Below are 22531 nucleotides of genomic sequence, written 5' to 3' on the forward strand. Positions count from 1 at the left end.
TGAAACAGAGCTGGACAAACTGGATATGCACAGATGTGAACATATTCCACCTTCATCCAAGATTTGTAAGCAGCAGATGTGCAACAAAATCAAATAAGCCAAATCTTATAGGGGCACAACACCAATGAAGTCAGAATTACAACCCCTGCAATCACATAAATCTGTTCTAACAAGCACTGAAAAAATGCACTGAATAAAGGACTTGATGAAGAGAAGAGAAAGATGACAGTTGCTAGAATGGAACATCCTCAAAAAAGCCAGAATCTACATATCTGTCCATGACTTCTGGGAAGCTGAAAGCTTTCAAAACCTCTGCACAGCTGTACTTCAGTCATCATTTTCTGATGTAAGGCATATGTTTTACTTAAACTTATTTACCTTAGAGGACAAGTTATCCTGTAAAATGATCCGTGAGATGACGTATTTCTGTTCTGCTGTAATCTATCCGTATTTTGTATTATATTTCCTTAAATTGAATCGATGTATAATTATTATTATAATTGCAAGCAATAGCAACAATTTCACTATTATCTCTTAGAGATAGGTAATAATTATCTATGCTCTAGGAATAAGTATAACTTCCAAATGAGAGACCAATAAGAGCTGGCCTCAGAATTCAGAGATGCCAGTAAACACTGCTCATCAGTGGCTCTAGAAATGGTGATAATCCAAAGGGAGAAACTGGTGTCTATTTCATAGTTTCACGATAAAGAAAAGTTGATTAAAACAGTTAGGAGACAGTTGGCCTTTTTTCAACCTTTGTAAAATAGACATTTAAAACTTGGTACTAACTTACAAGAATCTAACAAGGACTGTTTGATGGATTAGGAATTAGCTGGCTGGATGCAGCCAAAAGGTTGTGATCAATGGCTCTGTGTCAAGGTGGAGGCTGGTCACAAGCGATGTCCCTCAGGGGTCAAACTTGGGGCTAGTGCTCTTCAGCGTCTTCATCAGTGACATAGACAATGGCATCAAGGGCACCCTCAGCAAGTCTGCGGATGACACCAAGCTGAGTGGTGCAGTTGATATATTGGAAGGAAGGGAAGCCATCCAGAGGGACCTGGACAGGCTGGAGAAGTGAGCTAATGAACACCTAATGAGGTTACATGAGTGCTGGGTGCTGCATGTGGGTCAGGGCAATCCCAGATATTTATACAAACTGGGGGAAGTTCTCCTTGAGAGCAGCTCTGCAGAGAAGGACTTGGGGGTCATGGTGGACGAGAAGCTGGACATGAGCCAGCAGTGTGCGCTTGCAGCCCGGAAGGCCAACTGTGTCTGGGCTGCATTAAAAAAGGGGTGGCCAGCAGGGAGAAGGAGGTGATTGTCCCCCTGTCCTCGGCTCTTGTGATGCCCCATCTGCAGAACTGCATCCAGGCCTGGGGCCCCCAGTGCAGGAAGGACGTGGAGCTCTTGGAGTGGGTCCAGAGGAGGGCCACTAAAATGATCAGAGGGCTGGAGCACCTCTCCTATGAGGAAAGGTTGAGGGGACTGGACTTGTTTAGCTTGGAAAAGAGAAGGCTCCAGGGAGACCTCATTGTGGCCTTCCAGTATTTGAAAGGAGTGTATAAACAGGAGGGGGGAATGACTGTTTAGGAGAGTGGATAGTGATAGGACAAGGAGGGGTGATTTTAAACTGAGACAGGGGAGGTTTAGGAGGAAGTCTTAGGAGGAAGTTTTTCACCGTGACACACTGGAACAGGTTGCCCAAGGAGGCTGTGGATGCCCCATCCGTGGAGCCATTCAAGGCCAGGCTGGATGTGGCTCTGGACAGCCTGGTCTGGTGGTTGGTGACCCTGCACATAGCAGGGGGTTGAAACTAGATGATCATTGTGGCCTTTTCAATGGCCATTTCAACCCAGGCCATTCTATGATTCTATGAAAAGCATATACAATTCTACAGTCCCAAGAGGGATGAATGTTCTCCACCACAATTCCCTAGCTTCACAGTTTCTCCTGCCAGGCTCTTGCTCTCTCATAGCCATTGCCATGCTGCAGTGCTGATGCTGGACAGTTAGCATACAGCTAGAAAGAAGAGGCAGCACCAAGCTTCATGTTTCCTGTTCATGGAGCATTCCAGTATTAAATGAGTGTTTGCCTTTGGTTTGCTCTTGTGATGTTGCTAAGTCAACAAGAGCAACAAAGAAATTCTGCAAGTTTTTCTCATCTTGCTTAAGATGGAGATGATCCAGACATCCAGAAGCTGCTGGCTCTGGCTGGGTAACAAGCTTCATCAGTTGCCTTTTGAGCTTGAAGCAAATCAACAGCTGGTGCTCTTTGCTCCTACTGTACACCTGTTTATGCATGCAGGCAGGGCTGATTAAAATTTACAGAATACTTTACTCTGGAAGTGTGAAAACTGGCTGCACTGTGGCATTTTCCATAAATATTTTTTACAGCTTATCATCAAAGGCAAAACTAACTTTTTCTGCTTGAAAAGTATTGGGAATGACCACAGGCTCAGAGGTGAAAACGTAGAGATGTTCCCTCACATGTTAATCCTTAGGAATTCCTTTATTTAATAGTCTCTAAAGTCCTAAAAAGCCAGCAGCATTGAGAGAGAAGTTCAGGAACTTTGAGAAGAGAGAAATTCACTGACAGAATTGGAAGCTGTGATTTTAAGCCCACTGAGTCCCTTCTATTTTGTTTTAGGAACTCCTAAATTTTCCTCAATGGCTCAGTATGAAATCTTCTGCTTGGACAAGCTGGGATATTAATGGAAAAGAACAATTGTGTTTAATACAATATTAAGTGAGAATTCCTGGAAGGAGAGGAAATGTGGTGTTATCCCTCTGTGGAGAAAACATGTACTGGGATGCCGTAATTTGCCACCAGGTCAGTTTAGCTCATAGGCTAAACTAATTCTGGTAAATGCCTGCTGTAGAGCTGCTTGAAACTGGTAATTTTGCACATTTTTAAATATGTTTTTACTGTGGTTTTTGATCTGAATTGGAACAAAAAGCCTAAATTCAGCAAGTTTTGCCAAAATTGAATAGCAAAAATTTGGTTTTGGTTCATCAAAGTACTGTTTTGCTAAGGGTTTTTAATTTCAATTTTGACCTATTATTTCTTAATCACTGGTTTTGCTATACAACTAGCTATAAAATCATTTTAAAAAGAAACATAACTGAACAAGAACAATCTGCCTGCACTGAAGTGCTTACTGTCAATGATTTTCAAATGCAATTTCACCTAATGGTCTGTCTCTGTGGATAGACAGTCTACCAGAAAAGGAACTATGTCTTTTATTTGTCAGTTGTAATGTACATTCAGAAGACAGAATATTAAATCAGAAGAGTTAAAAGGTGCACTACAGAAAAAAATAAATTCACCAAACCCACCAGAAGTTTTTAAACAAAACTACCCAACCACACATCTTCTAAGTGTGAGGTAGTGACAAAAACATAATAAATAATGTTTTTGTGACTACCATAAACTGAGAGTCATTTGCTAGCTTAGTCCTGCTAGGGCTAAGGCAAGGCTGTGGCTCGTCAGTGATACAATTTTCTTGGGAAGAGGGATTTGCATGTGTTTGTCACAGAGCATGAGGCAAACGTTAACACTTCCCCTGGGCTAAGCAGCCACCTTGCTCACAGATGCACTAAGCTGCCTTTCCACTCTGAACACTTGTTCCATTAGGTTGTCTGCACTCAGTAAACACAGAGACAATCTTCCTTGAGCTAAGGAAATATTTTGGGTGAGCGTTTCAGGTTAGTAAATTCTAAATATTTTGGATTTGTGAAACAAGTAGCTAGTATGTCTAAGACATCACTGAGGAAGATGGGGTAGTAGCTTGTAATCTAAACACAAGGACTCTTGTTTCTTTTAAGAGATTTGAGGCCTTGTCACAGCTTCTGTTTGTAAACCATGCAGGACAAACCATGCAAACAGCCCACTGAGCTACCTGCACACAGCACGACAGGGAGTTTAGAATACAGATATTTCAGGAAAATTTTAGTGTTTAATGTCAATGAACAGTCAAACCAAAGCTTCACTTTGCCCAGGCTCGCACTTGCTATGCAGACACGCTTTATGTAGCTCAGCTGATATGTTTGCCTTGGAAATGAGAATCTCTATGACGCCTGTCTGTCACTCTGAAAGCCCCCCACCCCAAGCAGCAAGTGAAGTGTGAAGTCAAGGCATGGTCAAATCCTAAATGAGAGCATAAGGAAAAGCCTGGTCTCATGTTATTAAGGAGTTATGACTAAAGTGCTGCAACTAGGAAAGCCTGTCCACACAAACAGTGAGGGTAAAAAGGCCAATGGAATCTTTTTTTTCCTATTAGGAGAGATGATGCACTGCTCAAACAACTGCAAAAGGTTTTTCAGCCTGGACTTTACTACCGTATAGGGAGACCAGTGGAAGATATGATTTTGTTCAGACAGTTTCTGGGTGAAATCATGGCCCTAAAACAGTCAGTAGTAAAACTGCCATTGACATTAATAGGATCTCACCATCTACATCTCCATCCCTGTATACAGTTCTGAAAATATCTGTGACTGTTTGAACTAGAAGAGGAAATCTTCTGTTTTCCTATGTCACTGGGTAATTGCCAAGAGCTAAACATAAACCTTAACAAGCAATGTCTAAAAGGGGACAGGAGAAGAGCAGATAAATATTTAAAGGAAGTAAACACGATGGATAGAGAAGAATTATTTATCAAAATACAAGGAAAGAAAGGAATATAAATAGAAAGTACATATAAGTATGGGATGCCAGGCAAAATACTAACAGAACGAACAACTAGAAGCAGAGAAAAGAGCTGTGATTGCAGCCTCATCACACACTTCTTAGAACAGAATGGGAACAAAAATCTAAATAATGATTTAGCAAAAGATTAGCCTGGTCTGGTAGCAGCAGAAAGCGGCTGCATCTTGCTCTGTGTGATGCTTTGTTGCAGGGACTCCATCTGAATAAAGATCCCTTGAAAAAAAAATTCTAGCCCTAACTAATGTACACAATCATGTGAGTGACTGACTGAAACAAAGCAGTCATTTACATCAGGATTAATGCCTATAAAGTTATGTCATAATATTTCAGCAAAGCAAAGGAAAAATAGGGAACTAAAAAGCCACATGGGAATGGTTAGAGCCGAGCACCCCTCTTCTTTTGCAGCCTCAAGAAGAAAGCAGCTGGAGGAGGGCAATGTTACTGCTTGCTTTCTGAAGGTGCAGAGAATACTAGACCCTATCTCATTCCCTTCACAATGATCAGTCATTGAATAATAACCTCTGGAGTCCAACTGAAGGCCAAGAAAATTATGAAGATATTGGAGTATCTCTCCAATGAGGACAAGCTGAGAGATCTGAGACTGTTCTGCCTGAAGAAGGCTGGCTCAGGGAGGATCTCATAAATGTCTATAAATACCTGAAGGGAGGTTGCAAAGAGGACAGAGCCAGGCTCCTTCCGGGGTGCCCAGTGCAAGGACAAAAGGCAAAGTGCATAAACTAGGACACAGAAGGTTCTGTCCAAATGCCAGGCAGCACTTCTGTGCTGAGTGACGTAGCACTGCTACAGATTTCTCAGGCTGTGGAGTCTTGGAGATCTTCTGAAGCTGGGTAGACTGGGTAGGCACCCTGCTCCCCTGCTCTCCATGTGCCTGCTGCACAGGGGTTGGAGCAGATACACCCAGACAGCCTTGCCAGCCTCAACCAGTCCGTTATTTCCTGATTCTAACATCAAAATGTGCTCCATCTGAACATAAAGGCAGATCTGAGCTAATGGCGTTGATGCTCGCAATTGCCCACTAACTGGGAACTATGTCACAGCATTAAAAGGAGATGACCAGGACACAGTGCAATTATCTGAGTAATTCAGACTTTGCCTAAATTTACAAAAAATAATCTCCCATTAGTTTAACATCAGTTAAATTACTGTGACATGGAAACCTTTCAAGTGTATAAAAGACAAACACATGCTGATAGAAAATGCTATGGACAAAACAGAAAGGAGGTCACTGTCACTGATTGCTGGCCTCTCTTTGAACATCACAAAAAACCTCAAAATTGGAGCAAATGCCACAGGCATGAGGAAACCATAACTGACATGTACAACCCACATGAAGAGTATAAAGCCACAAACGATAATTTCGCTTCCGTTGAAACAAATCCCAGATGGTAGCTTCCTATATAATGCCATCTCCCTTCTACAGAGTCAACTGAGTGCTAGCACACCTCCAGCAGTAAGTGTGAACTGCATGCCTGGCCAGCTGCGCCGTGAAGATTTGTACACAATCAAAGGAGAACGATTGCTGGCCCAAATAACCCCTACTTCCTGTGGTCATTCTGATTTGAAATGCCATCAAATCCCATTGTTGAACTCTATTAATCTGTCCTCGTGCTTGAAAGTAGTAAAATTTTCTTTTTTATCATGGGAACCAGTAAAAGCAGTGGGACACAGCTCCCAGAGGATGGCTATGAATTCGGTTTTCATCCAGCTATAAAAGTACTACAGTTGCAGGCAGCTGAAATTGGTTAAATGGCAATTACATTGGATGTTCCAACTGGTCCAACTTATTCAGTGAACTGAACAAACAACAAATGTTTTTCATAAAGATAATGGCTTTGTACCACAGCCAAAGACTTTCGGAGTCCATTAGTGATGTTAAAAATCCCAGGGATATTTAGCCATTGTACTTCCAATTTAGCTTTCCACTACAGCTATAATTTTATGTAGAAGTACAGTTGATTCATAGCTCTGATTATTTCAAATAGACATTGCATTATACAGAAGAGACAGAGAGCCTAGCAATTTCTTGTTTGGGATTCTTTAGCTATTACATTGCATAATGCCACAGATAACATTTAAGTGGGGAGGAGTGTTAATAACATCATCATTAGCATCTGACTATTACTTTTCATGTGGACATCAAGCACAGTGAAGGGGAGGCTGGCACTATTAGATTAACACTGCAGGTATAGAGATTGAGAAGAGGAGCAGCAGTAATAGTTGCTTGGTGTTTGTGAATCAAGTTGGCAGCAAAGACACAAGCAGAACCAAAGTCTTGGAACTCTTGAACTGAGGTATCAGCTCCTACACCAAACACAGCCTGCCATGAAAGAACAGACTACCTGACACTAATTCAAAGAGACGAAGACTGAAAGCATCTAAACCTGTAGTAGCCAAAAGAACAAATCTTCTCTGGGCTCACACAATTCCCACAGACTAGAGATAACCATGGGAGACAGTACAGGATTAAAAATGGTTCGCAATAGTCCCTTCACATGCTGCCAAACTGACTCAATAGGTCACCAATAATAGGTTCTCTTTTCAGCACTGGCTTTCTTAAAAATAGAAGTACAAGCAAGCAGGAAGCCTACAAGCCCCCTTAAAGGCAGTGCAAGATGAATGACAAGAAAACGCAACATAAAAACAACAAATAAGTCTCAATATTAAGCCAAAATAAAATCTGCAAAGCAGATTTAAAGGTTCCTGATTGGTCAGGCAGAAAGGCAAAAGGAAGAGGGCAGCAGATAAAGTAAAATGGTGACCACTAGCACTACTAAACCCAGACTGGCCTAGGTACATCCTGTCCATCAATACTATGTTTAATTCTGAAGCTAAATACAGAAGAGAAAGAGAATGGAAGTTGACAGCTGTGGGCAACCATAAGAAACTGGAAACATCGTGCAGCAGTGCAAGGAGCAGTCATATGATGAGCAAATCCAAGGACTGGCTTTTCCTAGGAACCTGCTCTGAATAGGATTCTCGAAATGAGCAAACTTCCAACATCTAAACAACACGACTGCAAATCCAGCAAGTCCCTGCATCTGTCCTAGGGATCACCTGGTGGTTGGTGCCACCCAGGAGAGCCTTTCACACAGGCAATAGCACCCACTTCATCACAGATTCCTTCATTAAGCTAGAGTTTCACATCACTCTTGTAGATCTGCTTCAATTAAAGCAAGCTATGCTCTCCATTCTGTGCTTGCCAGCTATTGTAGGTGAGATGTATAATGGCTGACTAATCCTTTGTACTTCCCAGTAATTTCCTAGCAGAAGTGGGCTTTCTACAGATAAAGTGAAATTGCATTACGTTCACTAAACAGGATACACATTTCACTCATGGCTTCAGGACAACCATCAAGGTAGCCCCTCAATTCCTGAAGCCACAATAAAAGCAACCAATAGCAATCTGCTACTTGATAATAGAAAATATCAAATGTGGCCTTTTCTGTTCAGTGACAAACGATTTAGGATTAACTACAATTTCAAATAGCTGCCACTAGATACACAGCACAATGAATATGACAGAAAGAATGATCCAAGGGAAACCAACCAGTAATGAAATCTCATTGATTAAGTCTGTTACAAGGACTTTGACAAATGAGTTTGAGTCTGAAACCTATTCATTGATGGCACCGATGGGAGCTGCAGTTTAAAATATCTCCAATGATACTTACTCACAGTGTCAAGAATGGCAATACCAAATGAAATTTCAAAGAGTTACATGGTAAATTGACTGGAAATTACAAGGCGATTTTGAAAACCAGTCTTTTCTATCCATAATGAAAAAAGTATGATGGACTACTGATTCCTGAGAAAAGGGTCATCACTCCTTTCCTGGCTGGAATAGCATGCAAGAACTGCTGCTCTTTTTCAGTCATTTTTTTCTATATTTCACTGACAAAAGAGTGTGACTCAACACATGTTTAGAACAACTTGCATAATTTGATCACAGGTGTAGAATATACCCCTCTTCTATCAAAGAAACCAACAGAATTTTCAGTGATCTCTTTTTCTGGTTTGAATCTCCTTTGTACGCTCAGGGAATCATCAAATGAATACCTGAATATGCAACACTTTCAGCTGCTGCTAACAGGGCCTATGGAGCTACTCAAGTTAGAAGCCAAGACTGTGAGAAAGTTAACTTAGCAAAAAAAGATGGAATAATTTAAGGCAGCTCTGTGCTACATCTAGTAAAAAGCACAAACACATATGCTCTTGGAGTCTGCACTGCAAAATCTGAAACTTTAAAGTTTAAACCTATGTCTACATTAGCATGCAGTGTGGTGTAACTGCAGCAATCTGCAGAAATTAGCAGTGGGTGTTTGGCCCTGAGGTCTCCCATGCTACACAGCTGCTTGGGAGCTGGCATCACACCCTATTTCCCTGGCCTGTGTGCCCTGGGGGGCACTGAGTATGCTCCTGGTTTCATTTCCTTAGGAGAGAACCCAGCTTGTATGCTCCTAGACTTCTGTGCCCAGAAAACCAAGGGACAGGGAATGGGAATAATTGAAAAGAATGCTCCAAAAGCACGTAATAATCAAAAGCACTAGTGCTGCCAGATTCTAGAACTTCTGTCACAGTTTCTGTTGCAGCACGGAACTTCTCGTGGAGAGGGTTGGGGTTTTCTTGTGAGCCCTGTGCTGTTGCCAGGGCTTTGGAGAAAACAAAATTGGGCTAACTTGGCCAGCAAGATACTAAGCTGCTGAAGTTGTGTTCCAAATGAACGTACAACTATGCAGGGTACTACATTTTCATTTTCATTTTACTGTAATAGGAGAATTGTACTTGAACAAATCTGGAGACAGGAAGGAACTAGGCAGTACTGCTGCATTTATGTACAAAGTGTATGACAGGAGTGGAAGAGCGTGATTCTATGTGAAAGATATGGAAAATGATAGGGAAACTGATTATAATTTTCAGTAGTTGTTAGGTGAAGGCTTACTTATTCTGTCCTCCTTTGGACAGTAGGAACTACTTGCTATCTTGCAACCTCAGAATCACTTTTAGCACTGGGACCTCTTAAAGAACTTGACAGCCAAAATTTGCATGAAGGAAATTCTGGATTTCCTTTGGCTCTTAGAAAAAGCTCCATTAATAACAACATCTTTTTGTTTGTCTGTTTTTTTTAAAAAACAAAAACAGTGACAGCCAAACTCTCCCTTGAAAAGTAGAAAACATTAAATATCCAGAGTTCATTGTCTGAACATCTTAACAGTGGGAAATTTTGCCTGATAACAGGATCTTCACCATGCATTTAGCACTGTGAAGAGGCTGTAATTTAATCAGGACTTTATACAAGAGAATTCCACAAGGCTTGCATGGAAACAGATAATAAAATCTTTAAGTGATGCATGCTTAGTTTATTTTTATAGGGAAAAACATTCCCTTCTCATCCAAACACTGCACAGAATCACTACAGAATATTGAGTACTTAAGCCAGAAGCTACAGTCTCAATGAATGCACATTAAAGCTCCTAGTAAACCCTATGAAGATAAACATCTGTCAACATCTAGTATATACAGGCAAAGATGCCCTGTAACATTTGCTGACATAGAAAGGTTGGCCCTTAGCTGCAGCTCTTTCTCCTTATAAGAACACATTATTCTCCACAGCCTCTTAGAAACAATGTAAATGTGCTCTCTGACATGTACTATACGCTTTCCTCATTCAGAAACTAAGCCCTGGATAAGGAAAATCTGAGACTAAGGGTGAATCTGAGTCAAGAAGCTGTTTCTAGAAAGCAGCCTGCACTGTAAGGTTTCTTGAGGATACTGGGCATGTAGTCCTTTCCTCAGACAGTGAAGGAAGGGGACTTCTGCTTGGGTTTGTGCTCATAGGAAACTGGATGTGTGGTCAGGACTTCCACAATGAAGTGTTTAGAAGAGGATAATAAGAGGTTAAGGAAGATATTAAAAAGTTTGAAGAACACTTTAATATTATAAACCAAAATCTAAAGGTCAGAGCAAGAAAAGTAGCAGGGTCTCTGACACCATCATAGGGACCAAATTTAATAGGACTAGACGCCACAAAAACTTGAGCACCAAAAGTCTAAGTTTATCTCAGGTGAAGGCTCTTTGAGTCCTGCTTCCTGAGGTTAATCTGTCCTGAGATTTTTGTTTTGTTGCATTTTTTGTTTCTTTCACAGCAGAAGGAAAACATTATAGTTCAATATCTTAGATATCAACAACACAAATATTACAGGAAAATTCAATCACATAAAACAGAGAACTGAAGAAGCCACTTCAGCTGACATCCAAACAGGGAAGCCACTACTTCAGTTTTCCAATGGTTTGGATAGAAATCACAGTCCAGCTGGTGACACCTCACTTAGCTGTTAAATTTAGTGTACAATTATTATCAATTATCTAATATCCCTAAGAACACAGGGAAAGCTCTCTGTAAGTCAGCAGAGCTGCACTCAGAGCTTACTGCATCTATAAACATCTCTTGCAGTCAGCACAACTATAAACTCATAAGCATACTGGCTTTGAGGGGGATCATAAAGTGCAAAGCACTTCAGAGTTTTTGACAAAACAAATTACCTTTGCTAAACTCTGTGAGCAGAAAAAGGTAGAATATCTGAGTTCTCAGTGTCAAACAGCTTTCAGTGCTGACATTTACACAACCAACAAGATGGGCAGATGCAGACTACTTCCTTGTAACCCAACACAAAACTTTTGCTAGATCATACCTCTTCATTGTAATACTTATGAAGTTCAGAAGCATTATATCAGTAAATCATGGTTTCATGCCACTTTCTGTAAGATTGCATACCTTCTGGAGGGATGCATCTTCAATTTTGAGGCTCTGGAGGTAGCCCTTATATTCTAGCTCAGAAGCCTGTGGGGGATTTATGAATACTTCACACTTGTTTAGTGAGGCTTACATTGTAAACAATGTAAACAGTTCTTGTTCATGAAATCCTGAAGCACCTTCAATAAAGCTGATGGAACCTTGATGATGAATTCGAGGCACACATACACACAGAATAATCCGTCCCTGTTTTCTCCCAATTTCTTCATTCTCCCAGTGCATTCAGAACTGACAGTCAAGACACCTGACTCAGCTCGGCATGGGCACAGGCTGCTCAGAGAAGCTGTGCATGCTGCACTCCTGGAGGCTCTGAAGACAGTTCAGATGAAGTCTTGGGCAGCCTGATCTGGTGGGTGGCAGCTCTGCTGCCATCAGGAGTTTGGAATCAGATGGTCTGTAAGGTCCCTTCCAATCTAAGCCATTCCATAATTTTGTGGTAAGATCAATGTTATTATCTTGATTTTTTTTTTTTAATCTAAAAATCCCATTTACAAGAAGAAAAAAAATGACACAAAACCAACATTTTAAGATGGAATTTAACAGTATTATCTAATTCACAAGCTCCTGCAAAAGGAAATGAAGTATGCAGGAGTCAATGTTCAATGTGCAATGTTCTCACTTACAACCAACAGGAACAGTGGCTTTCTCTTTCAAACATCCATGTTCCTATCAGTGTTTATTCAGACATACTTCACATTGAACATAAACTTTAATATGGTAAAGATTAATTTCATTTCCACAAAAATGTCTGCATCTACAGCATGTGCCTTTGCAAATCTTTACAATCTAAACTGGAATACTTTGGATTTTGGAATCATTCTGCTGTTAGGCAGACTTCTTCAAACTTGGATCTACAAAAGCAATTGATCTACGAAGACTCTTTTGTATCAACCAATTTATCTGAGCTACAAAAACTTGGAGAGTGCAGCTGTTGGTTGCAATACTCTTCTTACATTAGCCTTCACTGTTGATGAATTTGGTTATCTAGCAAGGGACTACTTTGGCAAGAAGCAGTAGATACACTGGAGTAAGCTCCATTTTGTACTTCTGCTGCTTCTTACACATCCTCATTTGGTCACTGCCAAAGTCCTACTCCTGGGCTGGGAAACACCTTGGCAGGATGGATGTTTCAAAGTGCAGAGCTATTTTAACCCTTCACTCCTGAAAGCATTTAACTTCTTCAAATTCTTACTCATGTGTGTTTTAATTCTTCATGCTCCTTTCCTCTCTTTTTTTTCCCCCCCTTCTCATTTCTCCATTTTATGTTTCACAAATTTGCTTTGCGAAAGGAAAGAACTGCTAAGGTACTTGTGACAGTGTGACCATGTTAATGGCACTGGCTCCTAGAGCTTTGAAGTTTTCACTCCAGATTATACTGTGAAGAACAGATTAGGAAGGATAATCATCCAGAAATTTATCTCATAGCATGTCTTTGGTCAGTAAATACTGAATGCAGTGCTAACAAGTACTTATGGCTTTGCTCCCATTACTTGACATGGTAATAAACAGTTCACATTGAAGTGACTCGCAGCCTTTTTGAGTGTAGGTAGGCAGCAGCAATTCAGCACTCTCACTTAAAAGATGAAATTAAGCTGTCAGAAATATCATCTCTGTGCCAGAACTTACAAGGAAGCTCACTGACAGCAATCTTCATTTTTTTTTGCTCTTCTCACTTGCCCTGTGCTAACAGGGTTTTGCCTTCATTTTTGCACCTCAAGTTAAATAGTTGCTGAATTTAACTTATTTATAAAAATTAGTATGGACAAATTAGCTCCTACTAATGTGCTAGCAATCCTGAGATTACTGACAAACCTAGAGTTACCAGTCAGAGAGGCAAGTAGTCTGAATGGGAGAGAAATGCAATACAGAGCAACTTCAACTTTTGGACCTTGTTACCCACACCTGAGAAACTAATAAATATTATGCTGTAAAAAGCTGATGGAGGAGAACAGAAGCAGCTCTGTGTTATAAAGAACTGTAGACACGGAAAACATAGATGTGCCAATTATTCTTGGTGCAACACAGATTAAATTTTGAATAGTTTAAAATCACCATCTATGTTTTAAGATATCCTGAAAAACTGCCATTACATAGACTATTTTTTTTTCCAGTGGAATTTAAGATTAATTAAGATGTAGCTATCATATATTAAGTAACAATAAGGTGTTTGAGGTTGTAGAAGAAACTCTCCCAACTCAAACCTGATTCCTCTTAAACAAACCCCAGGTCTACACAGAAAACAGACAGACAATCCAGTTTACACATGAGGTGAAAAGTTGTGAGTTCTCAATAGACACAAAAAGAAATCTCTGATATGCATTTACATCAGAGGATCATGCAGTCCTTTTTCAGATGCAGTACTCTGTAGGAGACAGCTTTCACCACAGAGGAAATTTCCAAGAGTTGAGTTCATCTGTTTCTCTATTGGTTGAGACATCAGAGATCACTCTATTACACATATTTAATACACAGGCCAACCCTTTTATGTATTAAGTCCACTACTATTGAAATGACTACACTGTAGTCTTCTTCCAGAAAAATACTTTCCTATCTACATATTAAAAATATTCGTACACAGGCATCACTTCAAGTTTATATTCATTTGCAAAGGCTGTGGCAGGGGAAAAGACCTTGGAAGTTTCTGACTTTCCTATCTTGACTAGTACTCAGGAAAGGTGCTGTATCTGTCTGCTACCACCTGCTGAAACATTTCCTGGCAATTAGCAGTAGCTTCATTCTTCTTTTGGTTCCCCATACCAATACACACTAAAGAAATCTGGATTCTTAAGTCATCGGAACTATTTAAAAACTAGGTCTTTTCACTCAAGGATAAACATGTAGGCACAGTTCTGCACTGTGCAAACACTTACTGTCTTATTGTAAGTCAAAGAGCTGCCCTGAGTTTACAAAATAAACTCAGAACAACATGTACAGGCTTTTGGGGGTTAAAAGCAGAGTATAGTACTAGGTCAGGGAAACAGGCAGAAGCATAGATCTTCCTAACTCTCTGGAGGAACAAACAATAAGGGCTTCAGTTGAGATGAAACTTTATGTACTTATTATTCAGTCCTACCTACTTCTCCCATTACTAGAAACTCCCTTGTGGTCATAGCAAGGTTGCAGCAGCCAGTGACCCCAGAAAAGGATGACCAGCTTTAATAATCAGTCATTTGGCCTGAGACGAGCGGAGGCCACATACTGACTGGTCACAAGTTAGGAAACTGTAAGGTCTTAAGAACCTCAGAATGACTCATCACACTTGAAAATAAGTTTCCATGAATTTTCAGGCATGTAGTGAGAAGCATCCCCTGGAAGGCCTTCCTGCCCAATAAGAATTATGCTCTACTTCAGCAATGTCCTCATTTAAAAGTATTTGCTTCTGTTTACTTCAGCTGCAGAGAGATACTGCCATTCTGATACAATTTAATGCATGCCCAGTAAAGTTCTGGAAGTAACAGTAAGAAAATAAAGCAAGCAAGATGGTAGGAAGCACCACTGCTCTGTTTTCATGCTCTCATACCGCGTAGGTAACATATTCTGTGTACCTTTTCCATAGAACATTTGCTATGGTGATAAACTCCTGCATATCATCAAACAGCAGTAACGCAAAAATGACAAGAAAAGCAGATGTTGAAGTAGCACAGAAATGCAGCCAGTGTCCAAAATCTCACCTTTCAGAGTTGCTTTCTTAAGTACCTTCATGGCATACAGCTGGCCTGCATCAGATCCTTTGATCTTCCTCACTAGAAATACCTGTAAAAAGAACAGTTTGTGTAAATGGGTACCAAGCTTTTATTTATGAACCTTGCAGCATTTGATAGGGAAACATATACTAAATTTCGGGAATTCCAATGAAAATTTCTGGCCAAAAGCATTTTATATATTTCACCTGCAATTGGTTGAGCTCGTTCTGGAAAGCTTCTGTTTTAAGCCTTCACTTTCTGACAGCTTTTCAGTATTACTAATAGCCCTTTAAGATTCAGTTAAAGATGGTGAGTAGTCATAAACAATGTGTGCACATTTCTACACATTATGAACAGCTTTACATGAAAAAGGTGATGTCTTGCTTGAGCTTAGGAATACAGAATTTAAAAAAAAAAATTATTTTCAGCAATTAAATTAAGAAGGAAAAAAAGGTGTAGCTTCTGTCATAAATCATGAAAGACGACTAACGTAAAAAGTAAGGGAAGCAGAAAAGTTTTTACAGCTGGAAGTTTGCTCAGGCATACTTAAGAAAAGGTAGGAAAATTTGATAGGTTATTATAATAAAGACATCTTTCCTTGTTACAATGTCCTATGTTACAACTTTTGACAGTGTAAATTTTTAATTGGAATAAAATAAATTGTAGATAAAATTTTGATTTTTTTGTTGTTGGTTTTTTTGTTTGTTTGTTTAACTCCATGAGACTATTCTTATCTGACTCTGAGTTAGTCTGAACACGAGGACAACAGAAAACCATAACTTAGTTCAGTCTTTATAGGATGCTCAGTATTTTAATATTTGAAAATAAGTCAATATTTTAGTTGATTCTCAGGACACACTGTTTGCAGAGGTCAGAAACATGACAGCAGGGGCTCAACTGTTATTTCAGCACCTTTACTACTGGACAGAAGTGGAAGTAAAGCCAAATACAAAAAAGCACTGCAAAGCCCACATACGTAACATATACGTATAAATACATGAATTAAAGTCTAAATGAAATTATTTTACTCTAGAACGTCTACTTGGATTGCAAAAATCTGTGGCAACTATTTTAATTCATCATTTATTCATGAACCACACAGCCTTGCAAATTGCCTTCATCCAAAACATGAAAAGTCAAAAAAAGAAAGGAGGAAGTCTATTTCTAGCACATTATTTGCAAGTTGAAATACACTTCCTTCTAAAAAAAAGAAAAAAAAAAAAAAAAAAAAAGAAAGAAAAAAAAACTCAAACTGTAAAAAACCTACAATTTTCTCAAGCACTCTCTGAGAAAAAGGTTTGTGGGAGAAGATAACTTTTAATAACCATCCAGAGAAGCTGAAGGAAAAATAAGTAAATTTTTTCTCTGAACACCTTAACCAGAGCTCTTACATCTGCACAACATCACACTTCTGCTATACGATCTGATACATTTTTGGTGAGGCTTTCATTCTCAAGATGTTTCCTGTGCATGTGAGATATGTACAGCTCTACAGCTAAGCTCCCCTAACTCACTGAGATTGGGCAGATGTTGCTGATTCCTGTCTCCTGTTTCCTAGTTTGAAGAACATGCAAGTACCTCTGGTACTCACAACTGCAGAAACAAATATGAAATCTGGAATGCAACAGGAACATGTAAGAATTTCTGAAGTGCTTTCATTAACGTTCATAATAAATTAAGCTCAGCTGCTCCAATAATTAATATTAGCAGGAAGTCAATTCATTTAGAAGTTCAGATAGAAAGAGAAATATTAGGATATTTTTCCACCCAGTCCAAGTCAAAGGTTTAATTTTTGCATTGCTTTATAGGGGAAGAAAAATCTAAAAGTAGTTTTGCCAAAACGCTGGATTTTTAGCATTATTGTTATTGTGCAAAAATGGATATGGATTTATTTCTGAAGAAGAAAAAAAAAGAAAAAAGAAAGAAAATGCTAAATCTCAAAATTTATATTATCTCTTTATATTAGCTTTAAAATAATAATTTACCAGAATTGTATGGGCATATTCCTGAGCAGAATTTCCACTTTCTGGTATGATTTGCATGAAAACACCCTAGGTTATAAGCAAATGTGTTGATAGAATGAGCAAGAGTCCTTTAGCTGGAGTACTGAGTACAACACCCAAATCCCAATCCAGAAACCTAAGCAAGTGCTGTGACTTTCATCAGTGCTGAGTGTACTCCCTCTGAAACCAAAGACATTTTTTTTTAATTCTGCAGGAAATGATGTAGGTCTCAGGTGAACAACTTGAAAAACAGCTCTGCATCCCCAGAGACTTACAGATTTGAGCTATCAGCTGAAATGCTGAAGTGATGAAAATTTACAGACTGCATAAAAATTTCCAATCAGACTTCATTCCTCTGTGTCTATGATGATTTTGTGAACTTACTGACCAATTTCACATAAGATACTAAAGTGTCTTACAATTACACAACTCCAGACAGGTCTAATATCCGCAGTCATGTACTGATCCTGCAGCAAATCAAGGGAATGTGTCACAGAAACCTGATCTCATTTTAGGAAGTGGTAGCAGAGGCTAGACATTTCAATTATACAGTGCCTGAAGCTAGAATGCCGAATTTGACAGTTAATAATGAAATACGTCAGTACAATCTAAGACATTCAAAACCCAAATATCATTACAGTGCTCTTAAGCAGTTCTCTAGATCAAAACTTGGTATTGAATGCTAATTTTTTTGATGTCTTTCATCTCAGGGATCTTTTAACAACCTTACTTATCAGCATAATTCTGGAATACTCAGAAAGCTACTAAATACATTCCAAATAGCTTTTTTTTTTTCCCTCATGAATGAAACTGAGGATCGTGGCTTATTGTCATGGTTCTCAGCTTTTGCTAGGAAGGACCTCAATAGATTTTAGGTACGAATCAGTGCTTCAAGTTAGCTGGAATGATCCATTCCAGCTGAATGGATCATTCTGAAATGATCATTCTGAATGGATCATTCTCTGAAATACTTATGAAATAGACTAAAATTTAAAAAGCACTGAAAATGATAAGGACTTCCATGTTCGGTGTAAACTAGGCTCACCTTTCCACAGGTTTCAAAGGCTTATTTAGTTAAACCATGGAAAGAATTTAATGATGAACTGATGAATCTCCCTTCTTTCTCTCAATTTTTTCTTCCTATTCTCATTTGCAAATGACACATCCTTTTGAAAAAGAATTGCCTCTGGGATTGAGAAAAGCCTTGGACTTAAGATAAAAATGTTGTTTCTCAATAGCTTGTTATACATCTAGAGAATTTTTTTTAATACACATGCTTTATGTATACAGTATGCATACATATACACTTTATAGTCACTTGGCAGTGAAACATATAAGGAAAAACAGCTTGGTTATAGGTGTCAAAACTCAAAATAAAGACACTGCGATGAAAATTAAGTGCTTAGCATCTAGGCCTAAGAAAGCAGCTTTTCTTACAAAAGCAATGTGAGATAACAAGCAGGGTGAAAGACGGGGGCTTTGAAATATGCTTGTGATCACATCTGCCCTCAGCAGAAACTGGGAAGCAAACTTCTTTTAAGCTTATCAGTGTTCCTACAACTGAGCAGCAGTAGCACGCTTACTTAACTAGTGGATAGGTTAGAAAGAGGGAAAGGAGTATAACTTTATAAACAATGCTTTTCACTATCCCTGCTTACTTCTGTTCCTTAGACTATAACCAGAGCCAGAAATGTTATTTTCTAAACTGTTCTATATACAGAATTCCAGCAAAGGACAGACAGATTATTAAAATGAAGGCAGAAGAGGCTTATCTGCCTTTACAATACAATATGTATGGGCAGTGTTGTCAGTGCACATGAACTCAGAGAAAGAACACAGCATTTTCAGTCTTGCTCTAAGTGATTAGATGGCATTAAAAATTACCTTTCCATATGAACCTTGTCCTAATACTTTCAGCAGCTCAAATTGAGAAGGATCTGCTTTTTCAAAACCTTCCTTCACATGGTGACTGATGTCTATTTCCTTCACAATACCTTCTTCCTGTAAAGGAAACAACAAAAAACATCATTGCCAAATCAGAACCATTATTCTAAGGAAACATACTGTTAATTAAAATCTCATCTTGTGCAATGCTATAATCATAGACGAAATTTGGAAAATATAAGCAAATATTTGTTCAAATATACCATGTGCCTCTTGCAGGGTAATGGATGGGATATCAGGACGTCCTCCTTTTTATCAATCTCAAGATTATGTCTAAATAAAGGTATAGCAAACTGAAACAGAGATATACCACAGAGCTCAGTGCTCATCACAGACCTTGCTAACATAGTGTCATGTTCCCACATCAGTGGTACAGAGGATCCAGCACACTTCTTTCCACATACTTTCTCATTCCTGCTCAAAGCATCACTTTCAGAATTCAAAGCATCACTTTCAGAATTCAAAGCATCACTTTAAGAATTCATCTTAAAAAGCGAAGATCACTTTAGTCTGAAGCAGTAATTGTTATGAGTAGACCACAAAGGAAAGGCATTGTTAAAAGTACATCTTCCAATTTACTTGACGAATGGAAGATTACTACCAGAATCCTTCTAAACAGAAAACAAATTCAAGATTTAGATGTGAAAGCAAGGTGGTAGGAAGAAGAATGGCAAACATAAGAGACAGCTGTACAAGGACTTTTATCTCTTTAGCTGTAACAAGAGATATTTGATTTAGTTGCTTGTGTATTGTTATTATGGCATGATCCTCTAAAAAGAGGGTGACTGGGTTATGGGAGAGCCAAAGGGATTACACTGAGTTTGCAGCAACCCAGAAAATCATTGAGCTGAAGAGAAACCTGAAAGAAATATCTTCTCTTCAAGGACACAGTGGTGATGGAAGATATTTTTTATATACCTTCTTATTTCTGAAGTGTTCTGTACACCTACATTTGAGGGTGCTTTCCTATTAAAAATAGATGTTCTAATTTCTCAACAACTAAAGCATGGATTTTTAGTATAAAATTTATTTTGTTTAGTTTCCCAGATCGAGGGGAATTGCTCATTTAGGAATAGGTTTAAATATTTATGCATCTACTAAAATTCATTAGAATCTTTGAAACGTTACTTTTAGTTTGAATTTTGCTGTAATTCTTGTTTCGTTTTTTTTCTTTCCTCAAGAAGAGACATTGATATATAACATATGTGTAAAGTTTTTCTCTCTTCTTAAACTATGTGTAGTAAAAAACAGAAATAATAACCTAAAATGAAAATGCATTCGTAAACATATTTGGCCAAAACATGTTTATTTACTAAACAAAATAGATGTTAATTCGTTCACTCCATTCATCTCTTCTCCAAGAAAACTGCTGTCACTTTCTAGCAGCTATAATAACTCATCTGATGCATGGCTAGCATCACTCTGACTGGACTACATGCTGCAGTTTCTTCCCTCTTCTTTTTTCCCTTCCTCTTTACATTCATGTGCTCTGGGACAGGGACTGTATCCTCTTCTTGGTTTGGAACGCTTCCTGTACTTTGTGTATGCTGCCAGAATCATAGAATACAATCATCATCTGACAGCAACTAGTTTTTCTGATCCTAATTTCTCTAGTTTAAGTGATTTGCATGAAATGAAATGCTTGAAACCAACAACCAGTCTTCACAGAGAGATTTAAAACTTTTCTAACAGTACATAACTGCCAAGAGCCTCTTGTTTTTCTGGCTTTAATTATTGTGGGGAATACAGTATCTTTCTGATTAAAAAAAACCCATATATACATACATCATTTCATTTTTCTTCTATATGAAAGAAACAATAATAAACTAGAATAAACTTGCAAAAACACTGTTTCTTATGGAACTACCCACATGGAGCAATCAGAGTCATCATCAAGTCCTGAAGTGGTGAGCTTTCATACCAAGGGACCTGCATTTTTACATGAACTGCCAGCAGCTGAGAAGCATGCATACTGTTAAGAATCTTATTTTGAGATAAGCCTGTTCTGCTATACTACAGCTTTGGTAAAGTATCTGTGCTACATGGCTCACCAGCCACTGTACTCACAAACAATTATTCCCCATATAGTCAGGCTCCTGCCCTGATTTATCATCCTTTACTCTGTACACTAGACCTTGTATGCTTGGGAGTTCTTTCTTCACTGACCATAAACAGATTCTGAGAAGAGTGGCTTCCACAGGCCAGCATCTGTGTGCATACACCTCTTAAGAACTATGAAATAATGAAAATATCGAATGACTTCTTTCTCAAGTCAGGACAGCTTAAGCACACTCAGTCACCATTTCAGGATTTTGCCCATCCCTGTTTGTCCAGAAGCACAGCACAGCAAGGACCATCCCTCAGAACAAGGTGAAATATGAGGCGGATATAAAATTTACCATATATTTGGGCTGCAAAGCTCTGAAGAAAGAAAGACCAACCTCAGTTTTATACACATCATCTTCCTCAGATTTACTTCTACTTTGATCTAACATCTCAGACTCAAAATTTGTGATTGAAATCTACTGCCTGAAGAGAACATCAAATCCATTCATTTCTGTGAGGTGCATTTCAGCCTGAACCATTCAGTCATTTCAGCTATGTTTGCAGGTTTAAATGATGAGTGAGTTTCGATTGATCCATTAAGATTAGTCATCAAAGCCACAGGTCTACAACCATAAGCATATTTCCCATTGTGTTATTAAATTTAAAATAACCTTGTTCTTTCAGTGTGTTAAGTTACAGGAATATCTCGGGAGTATTAAGATGATGAATTCAAGCCTTCCCAGAGAACAGCATAATTATTTCATAACTTACAATAAGAACAATACTTTAATTACATGCATATTTAATTAAATCTCAAAAAACGTACATATTTCGAAAACAACAGGACCACATACAAGGCTGCATAGTGTTTTACCACTGCATTCATTTTAAAGAGGGAAAAAGGCTGTAAGAATATGGTTCAAAGAATCATAAAAATGTTGGTTAGAAGAAACTTCTGGAGGTCATCTGGCCCAACACTCCTGCTCAGACTACCACTGACCCTTAATTAGGCTGGCTGGGTTTTGTCCACTGTAGCTCTGAGTACCTCAAACAATGAGGCTTGAGCCACTTCCTATGAAAGATTATTCTTCTTCAATTTGACTGGCACAGAAATGCCCACGGTCATGTCAAGCTACCTTCTCCAAGGGTTTTTAGGAGGAAGCAGGATGTTTATCTAGGAAGGCAGGATTTCCTGTGGATTTCCAGTGGTCTTCTCACTAGGAAGGGGCAACAAAGCAGCACTAAAGAAAAACGTGCCAGACTGCTCCTTTGTCCATCAATCACCACTACAGTGGCATTGCTTGTGAGCTGCCAGG

General features: G+C 38.9%; 1 protein-coding gene across 3 annotated transcripts in view; it reads right to left on the reverse strand.

Moving 5' to 3' along the window:
* RPS6KA2 (ribosomal protein S6 kinase A2) overlaps nucleotides 1–22531 on the reverse strand; it is a 269674-nt gene that overhangs the window by 72758 nt on the left and 174385 nt on the right. For all 3 annotated transcript variants that reach the window (XM_052698733.1, XM_052698911.1, XM_052698819.1), the window contains 2 exons: nucleotides 19110–19226; nucleotides 15211–15292 (listed from right to left, as the gene is read on the reverse strand). In XM_052698733.1, coding sequence (XP_052554693.1) covers nucleotides 15211–15292; nucleotides 19110–19226 — 199 coding nt within the window. The remainder of the gene's footprint in view (nucleotides 1–15210; nucleotides 15293–19109; nucleotides 19227–22531) is intronic.

The sequence above is a fragment of the Tympanuchus pallidicinctus genome, unplaced genomic scaffold (assembly GCF_026119805.1).
Source record: "Tympanuchus pallidicinctus isolate F22 unplaced genomic scaffold, pur_lepc_1.0 scaffold1, whole genome shotgun sequence".
Taxonomy (NCBI): Eukaryota; Metazoa; Chordata; class Aves; order Galliformes; family Phasianidae; genus Tympanuchus; species Tympanuchus pallidicinctus.